General features: G+C 37.9%; 3 protein-coding genes across 4 annotated transcripts in view; all 3 read left to right on the top strand.

The window, feature by feature from the left end:
* Positions 1801-5517, top strand: LOC109848813 (pentatricopeptide repeat-containing protein At3g03580). 2 transcript variants are annotated; one of them, XM_020418494.1, is made up of 2 exons: positions 1801-4700; positions 5433-5517. In XM_020418494.1, exon 1 carries the CDS (start codon positions 1930-1932, stop codon positions 4639-4641), a length of 2712 nt encoding a protein of 903 aa, XP_020274083.1. In that variant the 5' UTR covers positions 1801-1929; the 3' UTR covers positions 4642-4700; positions 5433-5517. The 2 variants fall into 2 exon arrangements, with proteins under 2 accessions (XP_020274083.1, XP_020274082.1); XM_020418493.1 differs by having other exon boundaries at positions 1801-4706.
* LOC109849655 (glutathione transferase GST 23-like) lies at positions 9886-12700 on the top strand. Its single transcript, XM_020419515.1, has 2 exons — positions 9886-10251; positions 12160-12700. The coding sequence occupies exons 1-2, from the start codon at positions 9934-9936 to the stop codon at positions 12514-12516; spliced, it is 675 nt and encodes a 224-aa protein (XP_020275104.1). The 5' UTR covers positions 9886-9933; the 3' UTR covers positions 12517-12700.
* LOC109846829 (probable glutathione S-transferase) overlaps positions 13763-14567 on the top strand; it is a 1101-nt gene continuing 296 nt past the window's right edge. Inside the window, exon 1 of the mRNA XM_020416071.1 lies at positions 13763-14102. Coding sequence (XP_020271660.1) covers positions 13772-14102 — 331 coding nt within the window. The 5' untranslated portion in view covers positions 13763-13771. The remainder of the gene's footprint in view (positions 14103-14567) is intronic.

Genomic DNA, 14567 nt, shown 5'->3' with positions numbered 1-14567 from the left:
CATCATAACATTCTTGTAAACAATTATTAATTAATAATAGTAAGTTTAAAATACATAAATAGTATTTATATCTTCAAAATGCATAAATATATACTTCATGATTATAAAAATTTATCCCACGTTATTTTATCAAAATATCCTGCTTCACAAAATTGTTCCTAGTTATCCCACTAAAATATCCCACTAGCGAAATATTATTCCACTTTAACAATTATCCCATTTTGCATGAAAATGTCCTAATTGACTAACACCCCCAATAAATGATAGGGAATGGGTATTCTCACTTAAGTGGAATCAATAAAATATAAAATTTTAAAGTACGTTCATTCCAACTTCATTTTATAAATTGCACCCAAACGTGAGAATGGAAATAAGTATTTCATTCTCACATTAAATTTCTATTCCATTACTTAGTCTATTCCATTCTCATTTCCATCGATTCTCACGTACCAAACGAGGCGCAAGAGAAAGAGACTGGCTTGATGACTCAATTACGTGCTCAGTTAGATCCAGTTAGGGAGTTACTTGTACGGGTGCGGGCTAATTGGTTCAAACTGATTGAACTCACCGAACCCATCGTATTTTAATGGTTCGATCTGTTTTTAAAATGTGGTTCAGTCAGGTCGGTTTTAGAAAATTTCAAACCGAATTAATCAAACTGACCAAACTAATATCGGTCCATTTAGCTTAGTCCCCGCTTGTAGAATGGTTAGGTTCAGTTTTGCCAAACTTTGTCAAAACCAACCGACCTGACCGTTTGCTCATCCACCTCTAGTTGCCTGACAAACTTAAAAAGTGTTAAGTTCTATTTCTGAAGTAAAGGGGGTTGATGTTGAAACAAAAGTGGGGTTTTGTGAAATTTACCCTTCTCTTGATAAACATCTTTTGGTTAAATTTAGCTCTAGTTAGTCAACTTTCTATTGTTAGTTCAAATAACTTAAATAGATTTGAACATGCCTATTAGAAATATAACGGTTTGGATGGTAAATATAAAGTAAGAAAGAATTTAGGGTCTAATATGAAGCCTTAAAGGGGTTGAGGATGATGTTATTTAAAAAAACTTAATAGATTTGAAGGTGAAAATTAAAAATATGAAGATTGACAGCCTAATATAAATTAAGAAAGAATTTAGTGTCCGATATGACAAAATTATATAGCTCACACCCAAAAATCACATGCGTAGAGAAACTATGAGAGTTCTTTTTTAAGAAGTATCTTTGTAATATGTATTAAAAAATTTTAAAAAGGCATTTATGTTTTTTGTGCATGATTTTTTTCTGCAAAATTTAAAAGAAATTAGCACTTAAATACTTAATAGTTTGCCCTAGTTTGCACTTAGATATCCTTACCTATTAATAAGAACTTTTGTATACCTTGAACTTTCTACACATTGACACCTTTCATTATGCAAATGTCAAAATATTCTACCAAAAATTCTCATGTAACTAATACATGCTAATTTAAGAACTTTTTTCATCTGTAATGTTTGTTGAAGGAGAAGCGCTCAAATACTAATCTTAGAACTTCTTAATTCTGTCGAGATACGGTTAAAATAGCTAGTGATGTTGGTAGATTTGAAAGTAAATTCAGTAAACTGTAAATCTTAAAAGCTCTAAATTAACATGTGAATTACGCATGAGAATATCCAAGGTAATATCCCAATGATGGGGTAACAGAAGGTAATAAAGCGCAAATGTTAAAAACAAGTGAGGGTATTTAATTGCAAAGTAGGGTAGACTATAAGGTCTTTAAGTGCTAAGTGGGCTGCTGTGACAAACACCCCTTGTGGCTTGTGTCATCGCATGCTCCCACTGGCTTGCAGCTTCGTCTACGCGCCAAAAATATCCATGCCCTCCTTCAAATTCTCCAATCCCAAGTCCTGGATTCCTCAAACCCTAGAACCGCGTAATCCCATCTCCCTTCCCTCCAATGGGCCACCCAAAATCTCTCCTTTCTTCTCCGATCCCCCCAGAACATCAAAAAATTTCGACCCAAACCCTCTTTAGTCTCTCCTCATCCCTCTCTAGAACCCTCCTCTCAATAAAAAACCCCAAAACCCTAGCCCCCATCCACTCCCTCCTCCTCACCTCCGGCCTCGCTCGCTCTGCTTTCTTCACCGCCAAGCTCATCACCAAGTACTCAGAGCTCGGCAACTCCGCCGCCTTTTTCTCGGTATTTCTCTCAACTCCGACTTCGAAGCACAATGTCTTCTTGTGGAACACTCTAATAAGATCCTGCACGCAGAATTTCTTGTTCGAGGAAGCTTTAGATAAGTATGATGAAATGGGGGGGATGAGATTGGCCCCGGATGCATTCACCTTCCCGCCGGTTCTCAGCGCTTGCGCCGGGTTGGGCGCAATCGAATTTGGTCGGAAGGTTCATCGGGATGTTCGGGAAATGGGTTTTGGGCCCGATTTGTATATTTCCAATTCTTTGATTAATATGTATACTCGGCTTGGGTCATTGATTGAGGCCCGTGAGGTGTTTGATGGAATGCCTGTGAGAGATTTGGTTTCTTGGAATAGCTTGATCTCTGGGTATAGTGCGAATGGTGAGTGGGAGGAGGCTTTGGAGACTTACCGTGAGTTAAGGGTAGCTGGGGATGTTCCGGATTGTTTCACTGTGGAGAGTGTTATGCCGGCTATTGGAGGGCTTGGGGATGTTGTAGAGGGGAAAATTGTTCATGGTATTGCGAATAAGATTGGTATTGAGAAGGATAAACTGGTGAGCAATGGTATAATTGCAATGTACTGTAGGTTCGGGAATTTAGATGACGCATATAGGGTTTTTGACACAAAAGTGGTGAGGGATTTGGTTTCCTGGAATATTATGATTGATGGTTACTTTCAAGTTGGTTCTGTTGATAGGGCACTTGAGCTCATTCGAAAGATGGCAATAGGTTCAAAACCAGATCTTGTGTTAATCACCATTGTTCTTCGTGTTTGCTATGAGAGGGAGGATTTAAGAATTGGAAGGTCTATTCATGGTTTTATGTTAAGAAATCAGTATGAATGGGATACTGCTGCATATAATATGCTAATACTAATGTATTCAAAGTGCGGAAAGTTGGACATGTCACGTGAAGTCTTTGATAGGATGGTAGTTAGAGACTCAGTGTCATGGAATTCCCTAATTAATGGTTATGTGAGCAGGAAAAATTTCAATGAGGGAGTTCGACTTTTTAAGTCCATGAAAGAGTCAGGTGATCAGCTTGATTCAGTCACAGTTACAGCACTCATTTCTGTTTGCTCGCAGTTACTAGATTCAAGTCAAGGGCAGGGACTACATAGTGATGCTATCAAAAGAGGGTTAAAAGCAAATCTGTTCGTGAGTAATGCTCTAGTTGGTATGTACTCAAAATGTGATTTATTAGAAGATGCACTAAAAGTATTTGATGAGATGGAAGTCCATGACTCTGTAAGTTGGACAAGCATCATTTCGGGATGTGTTCAGAATGGGAACTATAAACAAGGTTTTAAGTTATTGACTGAAATGAAGCTTAAAGGAAATAAAATGGACGAGGCAACCATGCTAAGCATCTTGCCTGCATGTTCCTTCTTAGCATCAAAAAGACAAGGTAGAGAGGTTCATGGGTGCATTCTGAAAGTTGGTTTAGAGCATGATGTACCCATTGGGAATGCTTTAATCGAAATGTATTCGAAATGTGGCATTTTAAATTATGCAGAGAGGGTCTTTGAGACAATGGACATCAAGGACGTAGTGACTTGGACTGCTTTAATATCAGCCTATGGTATGTATGGCCAAGGTGAAAAGGCCTTGAGAGCTTTCAGAAGCATGGAGGAAACCGGCATTATACCAGATCATATTGTATTTGTAGCTCTAATGTATGCATGTAGCCACGGTGGTTTACTCGAAGAAGGGAAATTATACTTTAAGAGGATGGAAGAAGACTATAAGATAGTTCCAAGAATTGAACACTATGCTTGCATGGTTGATCTTCTTTCTAGACATGGACAGTTAGTTGAAGCTGAAAATTTCATTTTGTCAATGCCAATAGAAGCAGATGCAAGTATATGGGGAGCTCTGCTAAGTTCTTGTCGAGTTTCTGGTGAAACCCAGATGGCTGAGCGAATTGCTGAGAAAATTATGACACTGAATTGGGAAAATCCCGGCTATTATGTTTTGGTATCAAATGTGTATGCATCTATGGGGAAATGGAATATGGTTGGTAACGTGAGAAAAGTTATTAAAGACAAGAAATTGAAGAAGGATCCAGGATATAGCTGGATAGAAATTAGAAACAAAGTCTATGTTTTTGGGACCGGGGATCAATTAGTGGAGCAGAGTTCTGAAATGCATCAGTTATTAGAAAAACTTGACAATTTAATGGCTAAGGAAGGATATATACTAAACAAGAAATTTGTACTGCAGGATGTAGAGGAGGATGATAAAAGATATATGCTTTGTACACATAGTGAGAGGTTGGCAATAGCTTTTGGGTTACTAAATACAAAGCCAGGCACACCACTGCAGATAATGAAGAATCTTCGTGTCTGTGGGGATTGTCACACAGCAACGAAATATATTTCAAAGATTGTTCAAAGGGAACTGTTGGTTAGAGATGCCAACCGCTTTCATCTGTTCAAGGATGGATCCTGCAGCTGTGGAGATTACTGGTGACATTTCAAATTTAATGAGGCAGAAAATGTAAAGGGAAGCAAGAAGAACAACGGACAAAGGTGCAGGTATTCCTTTGCCACAGTTTCTTTTCCTAATTGAAAGCAAGGTGTAAAAATTGAATTGAAATCTCATGTTGCAAACACCTTGTTGTGTATTGCTCTTGATAATTGATGCTGATTTGATTGTGCAGTTTCTTTAAATGAAGTGATGAAAATGGCAATAGACATATATGACCTTTTGGCAAATATAATTGAGATAAATAAGCTAGTTATCTCTGAAGATTTGATTAGTTCCCATGTATTATCGTGTTGGAATAAAAACAGATTCATGTAAATCAGACATTTGGGCATTTCCAGGTCTGAGACAGTGATTTTGCCTTGAGATTTACTTCCAATATGACTAGTGGGTTCCTAGGATTCTGAATGCCACTCTTAGGTAACTCGAGATAGGGAAGTCAATGCTATCTTGAAGTCCCCTTTATCAGATTACTTGTCTGCTTGAAAAGTTGAATCTTTTGAATACTAACATCTATACTTCTTGTAACCCCTCCCCACCCCACTAAGATTATTGTGCTGAAGTACGTAACTGATCATAGAAATAATCATACTTAAATTAATGTTTCATGTTCTTTTGCTAAAACTTATAAAATATTCAGTCTGTGTTGGAGATAATAGCTTAATATGATTACTAGCATAGCAAATGCCTCTTATAGATGATAACATCACTCGGATACATGCTCTGATTCCTCATATTGCTAGAACATAAGTTTGACAATTTGTTATTGGATGCAGCTAACTGAAGCCTGCGATATCTGTGGGAGAATTCAATCGTCTTATCACGAGGTGGATGATTCTGCTTGATCACTGGAACCTGGAGAAAATTTTGTATAGTTGCAGAAAATCTGGTAAATTTCTTCGGATTCACTGCCTTAAGGCATGCAACTTCTTCTGCCACTCCCAACCAAAATGCCATCCTACCTGCTACCAAGTCTAAGTATCAGATATTTTCTCCTCCAAAGAATCTCTTGCCTTAGAGCTCCTTGTCAAGCGTCCCTATCAGCTCCTCTAACGGTCCAATGGCTTTGGCCCACTTTTGTCCTTCTGCAAAGAATGCCACCCTTGATGCAGCTCGACACTGCAATGTATATACAAGGTTAATGGCAGGATAGGAGTGTCTTCGAGGGTGGTGGTGGGGGGGGTAAAGTTTCAAAAAAATATCCCCTCATCTATGACCATTGACGAGACAATTAATTTTATAATGGAGTTTTGTTCTTCAAACATTTCTGTAGACGCTTGGACGAACATTTCCATTGCAGAATCAATATATTTTGGGAGTTGAAAAGAAGAAAATAAAGAAAAGATAACTTCTTGGATAAAATAAAAATAATCTTTTTCATGTTTAGTCTATATTTTTCCATACAGACTTTTTTACCGTCTGAAGAACCAAACTCTCTTACAAAACTAACGATTTCGTAAATGGTCATAGATGTGAGTCCTCCTTTTTCGAATGTTTTAGATGAGGGTGTTTCTTGGAAAGTAGAGTATCATGAAGGAGTTCCTTGTAATTTATCAAAAAAAAAAAAGGAAAAGAAAAGAAACTAAATTTATTAACATGAGTTCTAGTCACCTTGTCTTCAACAAAAGCGTGCAATGGCTCGCTCGTGTGAATCCTCAGGCCAAATCGGCCGTTCCTTCCGCACTTCATCAATATATTAATTAAAGTATCACCAGCGATTCGACCACAGCCTTTCCGTTGTGTACAAGCGCTGGAGCCTGTTTGTTGATTGGATTGTTTTCAAGAAGGGAAGAGCTCTTGTCAGAGAGAACTTCTTCAATGTACTCGTACTCGATGCCCTTCATCTTCAATGCCCGTTCTATGCGACGAACGAACCGCTGCTGGGCTTTGCCCACATTCCATAGAGCTTCACTTGGTAGGAGCACGCCATATTGATGGAGGGATGAGTGAATCTTGATCAACACGAAAATATTGGTGACTATAGGAGATAATTTGTGGTTAGATACCTGTTCAGATAAGTTCTAAATGGAGATAATGCGTTAAAATCTTTCAGGTATCTGTTTTGGCCAGTATCCACCAAGGAATTGAGATTTTGAAGGGATGCGATCTGAGCACTGGCCATGGAATTGATGTTTTTTGTGGACACTTTAGAATAGAAGAAATTGTTAAAATAGCCCCAAACCAAACTTTATTTTAAAGACCGACCCACTCCGGTGTTTATTTCAAAAATTGACCCAGTTTCTGGTCACGTCAGCATCGTGGCCAGAAACTAGGTCGATCAAAAAAATTAGCTTCTTAATTAGTCGGGGTTGAAAACCTTGACTAATTAGGACCTCCCCAACGCCACTTGTGTGGGTAGGGGACCTAAACAAATCGGGGTTACGAACTTCGACAAATTTTGTCGGCGTTCCCAATCCCGACTGTTTGGCAGAGCCCACTTGGGTGGCATTTCCCAGCACAAAATGGTCGGGGTTCCTAACCCCGACCATTTGGCAAAGACTCTCCAGCCCACAATTGCTGAAAAATCTCATCTCCTACTAACATATATCAATTCTCGACTAAAATTATCAAGTTTAACACAAACTCTCTTGCTACATATATATCAATCCATAATCAATTTCAAACACATATCTTTAGATAATTATTACATCTATAGCCAATCTCTAACAAAAACATAGCATTTAATTCACTTACTAAAAATCCAACCATAATCAAGTCACAGTAGCATTTCAAACATAAACATCATAGCATTTCAAACATAAATATCATATGAAGTATATTGAAATTTAGTAAATATATAGAACTCCCTTTCCTCTTACTCACCCTCTCCCTCTCGCTATGCCTCATCTTCCTCTCCCCCTTTCCTATTTGCCTTCAACATGAGCTTGGATGATCTCAACGTCCGGTTGTGTGTGAACTTGTGAGCGCATGACATCTTCGTCGACTTGAACCTGTTGTGAACATCCGGCTTGAGATTGTTGTGAGCCCCCGGCTTCATCATGTGCACGACTTGCTCGTGTGTCCTCCAGCTTCATCTAGTTACTTAGTCGTTTCCCCGTTTTAGGGTTGGGGAGTCTCTGCCAAATGGTCGGGGTTGGAAACATCAACCATTTTGACTAGGGCTTCCCTACGATCTGCTAAATGGTCGGGGTTCCCAACCCCGACCATTTTGTGCAGGGCAATGCTACCCAAGTGGGCTCTGCCAAACGATCGGGGTTGGGAACCTTGACAAAACCAATCGGGGCTAACAACCCCGACTTGTTTAGGTCCCCTAACCACGCAAGTGGCGTTGGGACGGTCCTGATTAGTCGAAGTTGGCAACCCCGACTAATTAGAAAGCTGATTTTTTTTAAATCGACCCAGTTTCTGGCCACGATGCTAATGTGACCAGAAACTGTGTCGATTTTTGGAATAAAAGCTGGAGTGGGTCGGTTTTTAAAATAAAAGTTTAGTTTATGGCTATTTCGAAAATTTCTTCCTAGAATATATATTTTAGTGTATCTCATTCATCGTCTTCTTTCGCTTTTGGAGGATCAGGATGTTTTGTCGTTTTCTTCATTTCGGCTGAGTGTAGTGGGCCGATTCATTTCGGCTGAGATTAGAGAAGCTTTTGGAACTCAAAACTTGTAGTCGGCATTGTCAAATTAAAAGTTTCACTAACAAATTACTTTTTTTTAATTTTTTTTAATACATCTTACAAAGCTACTTCTCAAAAGAGAACTCCTAAAGTTTTTCTATGCATGTGGTTTTTGGGTGTGAGGTATACAATTTTCTCAAAGTGGACGCTTAATTCTTTCTTAAATTTATATTAGGCCCTCAATCTTCATGTGTCTAATTTACACCCTCAAATCTATTAAGTTGTTTTAAATAACATCCTCATACCTATTAAGGTTTCATATTAAACCCTAAATTCTTTCTTACTTTATATTTAGCATCTAAACCCTTATATTTCTAATTTGCACCTCCAAATCTATTTAAGTTGTTTGAGCTAGCAATAAAAAGTTGACTAACTACAATTAAATATAACCAAAAGATGTTTATCCAAAGAAGGGTAGACTTCACAAAATCCCAACTTTGTTTCAACATTAACCCCACTTAACTTCAGAAATATTACTCAACCCCTTTAAGTTTGTTAGGTAACTAGGGGTGGATGAGCAAACAGTAAGGTCAGTTGGTTTTGACAAATTTTGGCAAAACTGGACCTAACCAGTCTACAACCGGAACCACACTGAATGGACCGAAATTAGTCTGGTCAGTTCGATTAATTCGGTTTAAATTTTTTTTTCAAACCGGCCTGACCGAACCATATTCTAAAAACAAATCGAACCATTAAAATTCGATGGGTTCGGTGGGTTTAATCAATTTGAACAGATTAATTAGCGCACACCCCTACAGGCAACTCCCTAACTGGATCTAATTGAGCGCGTAATTGAATCGGCAAACCAGTCTCTTCCTCTTGTGCATTCCCAAATGCTTAATCTCTTTCTCGCTCCCTCGCTAGAAATTTTGAAGAAACCAGCATTCGATCAGCAGCAGCAGCTAGCGTTATCTCCTTTGTTAGTTAAGATGAACACATTTGGGTGTTAGTTTTCCGTTTTGTTGGAAATGAACTGGGGGGAGACTTGCACTAGAATGCACCCATTTGGATTCATCAGACGACAAACCTTAACGCATGTCTTTTTTCTTTTTTTTTTTAAATTGATATCATGGTTTACTTCATGTTTCATCTCATAAAAATTGTGCATAACCAACAAGAACGTGTCGGTAGCGACAGTCTGGCAGCGACAATATTTGACATAGAAATATTTGGAGCCTATTAACATAGATACATTGTCTCTCCTCCCCCCCACACCATAGAAATGCACCATATATACTAAATACATCTTGATCTCACTCACCCAATGCTTTCCAAGTTTTCTTGATTCATATCCTCAACCTCCAATTATCAGAACCCTAGTACCGCAACCATCATTCTCCACTACAGTCTACACCCATACCTACACCAAGACAAAAACATCCTTCTCCTCCAAAAGAAGTGATCACATCGCTCCACATTAATGTACACTTGAATTATCTCCTCCCATAGAAGGATATCCAAATTCATATCCGTCCAAAAAAAAACATTTCGTCATTTACAAGGGCATCATCATACACACCCCCCCCTCCCTCCCCGCCCCTATATATGCCTCCTCGTTTAGTAACAAAACGTGACACGCCGTTTCATATAACTCTCCTTAGCTCCAAATACATTCACCAATTAAGTACATAGCAAAAACAATGGCAATCTCGAGCCAAGTGAAGCTCTATGGTATGTGGGCTAGTCCTGCGGTCCGAAGGGTTGAATGGGCGTTGAAGATGAAGGGGGTTGAGTATGAGTACGTTGAAGAAGATCTCTCGAACAAGAGCCGCTGTCTTCTTGAATACAATCCGGTTAACAAGCAAGTTCCCGTGTTGGTCCATGACGGCAGACCCGTGGTTGAATCTTTGGTTATTATTGAGTATATTGATGAGGTTTGGAAGGAGAAGAAGATCTTGCCTGAGGATCCTTACGAAAGAGCTACGGCAAGGTCTTGGGCTGTTTTTGCGGAGGATAAGGTCATGATTAATCTTAACGTTGATGATTTTTATCCTCACTATGTTTAACTTTGTTTACTTATATATAGTTGCCAACATGTATTTATCTCCTTGATGCGTGATTTAAATTGAGAATTATTGGTAGATAAGTTTATTCTTGTAGATCTTTTCTGGACGTATAGTTAAGCTCCAATGACACACTAACATGTCAAGAGTAGATATGAAACTCACTAATCATCACCAAATTATTGAACCTTTTAAGCCTCGAACATCTTGCATTAGACAATACTATGTAAGGCATTGCAATTTGTATCATGTTTTTTTCTTTCAAATAGTATCATTGTATTTTCAGTTATCATTTACGCATACATGAGCAATGAAAGGTGCTTGAAAGTTGGCATAAAGTTCCCAATTGTAGTTGAAATTTTACGGAAAAATCATCATCGGAATATTGAAAAAGAGGCATTTATTTATTTGAGAGTCAACTACTGGACTATTAGTTACTGTCATGCGCCCTCGTAATTATGCCTGATTAAGATGATGTACGATCTATTTCCACACACACACAAAAAAAAAAGATAATATGTGGTTATTTGACCTAGGCTAGATGCTTCAAAGCTAGTATAGATATGAACAAAAAAAATTGTGGAAGGAGAAAAAAGTAGATAGAATATTGAAAAAAAAAGGTGGTATACAATGTGCAAGTTTTCCTTGAAAAAGAGAGACATAATGCCGTAGAAGCTTAATTTCTTTATTTTTTTCACTGGTAGGAATCTATTTGAAAAAGCAATAGAATACTTGATTATTAGTTAATTACCATTATGCACGTACCTAATCATAATGAAGATAATGGTCCTAAACACAATGTAATTAAAGAATACAATTCATGTAGCTCACCCAAAAAAAAATTAGTGTAAAAGTTCTGTCATTGTTTGTAGTATATGCGCACTTTTAATTGTGCCGGCCCATGGAGAGGATCTATAATCACTTTACCCATTAGACATGCCTAAAAGCTGATATATTGATAACGGAAAGATTGGGAAAACTCCAAAACATCTTCAGAATCTCACATGATTAAAGGGGAATCTAATATGCAAACCATTTTCTTGAAAAAGAAAGACATTGAGTTCTAACAACAATTGCTTTATTTTTCAGTCCTAAAAAAATCAGTCCTAGGATATTAGTACTCAGATGGTGATGTAATATAAGCCACGCATTGCTCTGGGGAAACTTTATCTCATTTCTATCCTGAGATCCACAGATTCAGGCTGGCGAGCATCAACTAGCTCTGGTCAAAAGCTTTGAGCCTCATACTCCCACTAAAGTTTTCACTGTTGCTTTCAGGCATTATCACCAACAGACTAGGACCAACTTATGAAATGACTGGCATAAAAGGACTAGCATGCGTTCCACGTGTCTTAATGAACTTAAAACAGCATATGATCTGTGTAAAAGTTAACAATTATCGGCGTGTTTTTGTTAGTCATTTGAAGTAGTACGTAGAACTAATAATTTTTTTCCCCCTTAATTATTACCACCTATATATAATCTTTGTGCCGATCACATTCAACTTTTTCGATCAATATATAATACCTAACGTATGTGGAAGTTCTTTTGTTGATTGGTTATGTGATGCAAGCCCGAGCCGGACATCAAATTGCTTCACTAGAATTATCGGTAGGATATTTCTCTGAGTCAAAAAGATGTACAATCAAACTTATCTTTAAGTCCCAGGAAGTGATTGTGTACCCAAATATCGGTAGATATGTCTAAGGTGTGTGTAGTTATGCCTATTCATAAACTTCGGTAGAATTTAACGATGGAGGATGCCATATGAAGTCATAGTAGATAGTTACGTTGCACATGCTCAAATGGCATTGATATCCGAGTACAGTAGAAGTTGACATCTTTGCGTCCTTATCTTAACAGTGTCGAGCTGCAACCAAGGCGGTATTCTTCACTGAAGGAGAAGAACAAGCAAAAGCCATTGAAACTCTGGAAGAAGTCATAGGGAGAGTTGATGCAGAACTAAAAGGAAAAAAGTTCTTTGGAGGAGAGAAGATAGGATACTTGGACTTGGCTCTTGGTTGGCTTGCATTTTGGCTCGGGGTAGCAGAAGAGGTTGCTTGCTTCAAAGTTGTGGACTCTCAGAAATTCCCGAACTTCGTGTCATGGATCGACAACTTTCTCCAGATGTCGGTGATCAAAGAGAACCTTCCACCTCATGGGAAAACTGTCGAATTCTTCAGAAATTATCGCCAGATTCAGTTAGCTGCGGATAAATGACTGAATCGTGCTCCTGTCTGTTGAATATCAGTCATGTTAGAAATGCATAATAAGTTCTTTCCCCGCAGAAATTATTCGGGGAACTGCAACTCAATTGATGAATAATTTCTTAAGAATCATCGACATGAAGCGTCAAAAATGTTTGGGTTAATTGCGTAATGACCCTGTACTACAACCCAATTGCAGATAGACCTCCTATAGTTCTATTGCTGCAATTCTATCGTTGCAGACAGACCCCTTGAGTGAAAATATTTTGACACTTTAACCCTCCAAGAGTCTATATGTCATAGGCAATGTTCTCTTTTTCTGAGTATGAAGAGTCAAAAAAGTTTCACACCGGGGTTTATTAGCAATAATAGAATTACAAGGGGGTCTATCCACAATTGGGCTATAGGAAAGAAAGTGTAACAGCAATTCACCTAAAAATTTTTGGTGCAGGGTCTGACTTGTGTGCGTTTCCACTCTCATGTATTCACTAAAATCTTGCAGTAAATGAGTGGATTGACCGTCTAAGAGCTCACCAATCCCATAAATTAATTGCATATCAGCGTACACCCATTTTTCTGGCATAAATCATATTGTGGGTTTATCTGTCAGAAAGTAGTGCGCAATGGAAATAGATTGAGAATTAGAAATAGTAAAATGTTGGGCTAATTTGGCTCCTAATTACGTTTAAAGTTGCTGCAAGTTGAGCATGCGTAGAACCCGAGCTCATAACTCCAATCTTGAAAAAGTATGCCTGCAGATTATAACAGAATCAAAACTATATGATGTCAGTTTAATGGCAGTGTTGCACAAACATATACCGATGTTATGGTAAATAAACTCATCACTCTCTGAGATGTTACGCGGCATCAATATGATAGTTCTAACGTTTATACTGTCTCATTTATTTGGTATGCACTTGATGATTTAGAAATAAAATAGAGTGAACTGAATTGGCAGCCAAAAAGAAGCAAAAAAGCATAGTATAACTCAAATACACGGTCTCAAAAAAGACAACTTAGTTTACAAACAAATCGTACAAGAAGGCACCAATATGTTTGACAATATCTGAGAAAAACTTCATAGATGTTGTCACTGAATACATTTGACATAGATAAGCAAAGCCCAAAGGAGAAAATGACAAAAGGGGTGGGAGTTTCAACACTAGAAAATAAATGATAAAGGGAAAAAAAAGGCCGAAAAAAATGCAACAGTAGCACAAGCTGTGTTATAAAAAGTGACTTCTGGCAGAAATATTTCAGGAGCAACAATGGCAAAAGAAGTGAAGCTCTTAGGGACGTTAATGAGTCCATTTGTTATCAGAGTCAAATGGGCAATGCAAATGAAGGGTATTGACTACGAGTACATCGAAGAAGATCTAGGCAACAAGAGCTCATTGCTCCTCAAGTATAATCCACTTCATAAGAAAGTTCCAGTGCTTGTTCACAATGAAAAACCAATTTGTGAATCATTTGTAATCCTTGAATACATTGATGAGACATGGAAAGATAATCCAATTTTGCCAAAGGATCCTTACGCGAAGGCCATGGCGCGATTCTGGTCGAATTTTGGTGATGAAAAGGTAAGCAATAATCTCCTTCGTTATTTCTCGTGAAGCTCAGTCATGGATTAATAGCTCTTGAAGTTCTAGTGGCAAAAAAGGTCATGGGCCAGAGATAACATGCAATAAGAAATCAGGATATCCATCGAAGTAATCTTATTAGAAGAGTAAACCAGAGAGAATTACCTACAAAGAAAATGTGATAACTATATTGAGAGTTGATGATTGAATTAAAAAACCGATGATATTTGACTAGCAACTGAAAATGAGGGAGGTAAAAGGTGACTTTAAAAGCTCAGGAGGATTTTCTTCCAATCATGCAAATGTTCGAGGATTTCTAAAATTTATCCTATTTAGAGTGCAAACATAGAATTTTTTTGAAAAACAGAAATACTTTTGAACTTATGAAACTCCTCCTCTCAAATTGGCTAAATGGTTTCTGAATTCTATTTATTCTCATTTGAATTTTGACATCTTTCATTATAGTGCTTTTCTTCGATGTGGC

The sequence above is a fragment of the Asparagus officinalis genome, chromosome 7, assembly GCF_001876935.1.
Source record: "Asparagus officinalis chromosome 7, Aspof.V1, whole genome shotgun sequence".
Lineage (NCBI taxonomy): Eukaryota > Viridiplantae > Streptophyta > Magnoliopsida > Asparagales > Asparagaceae > Asparagus > Asparagus officinalis.
Note: the sequence above shows the minus strand (reverse complement) of the source record. Positions and strands in the feature narration are given on the sequence as shown.

Bases quoted from the DNA above. Each gene is read 5' to 3' on its own strand.
- LOC109848813 (XM_020418494.1), top strand. From the start codon at position 1,930: ATGGGCCACCCAAAATCTCTCCTTTCTTCTCCGATCCCCCCAGAACAT.
- LOC109849655 (XM_020419515.1), top strand. From the start codon at position 9,934: ATGGCAATCTCGAGCCAAGTGAAGCTCTATGGTATGTGGGCTAGTCCT. The intron at 10,252-12,159 runs GTCATGATTAAT...TTATCTTAACAG, and splicing joins CTGTTTTTGCGGAGGATAAG to TGTCGAGCTGCAACCAAGGC.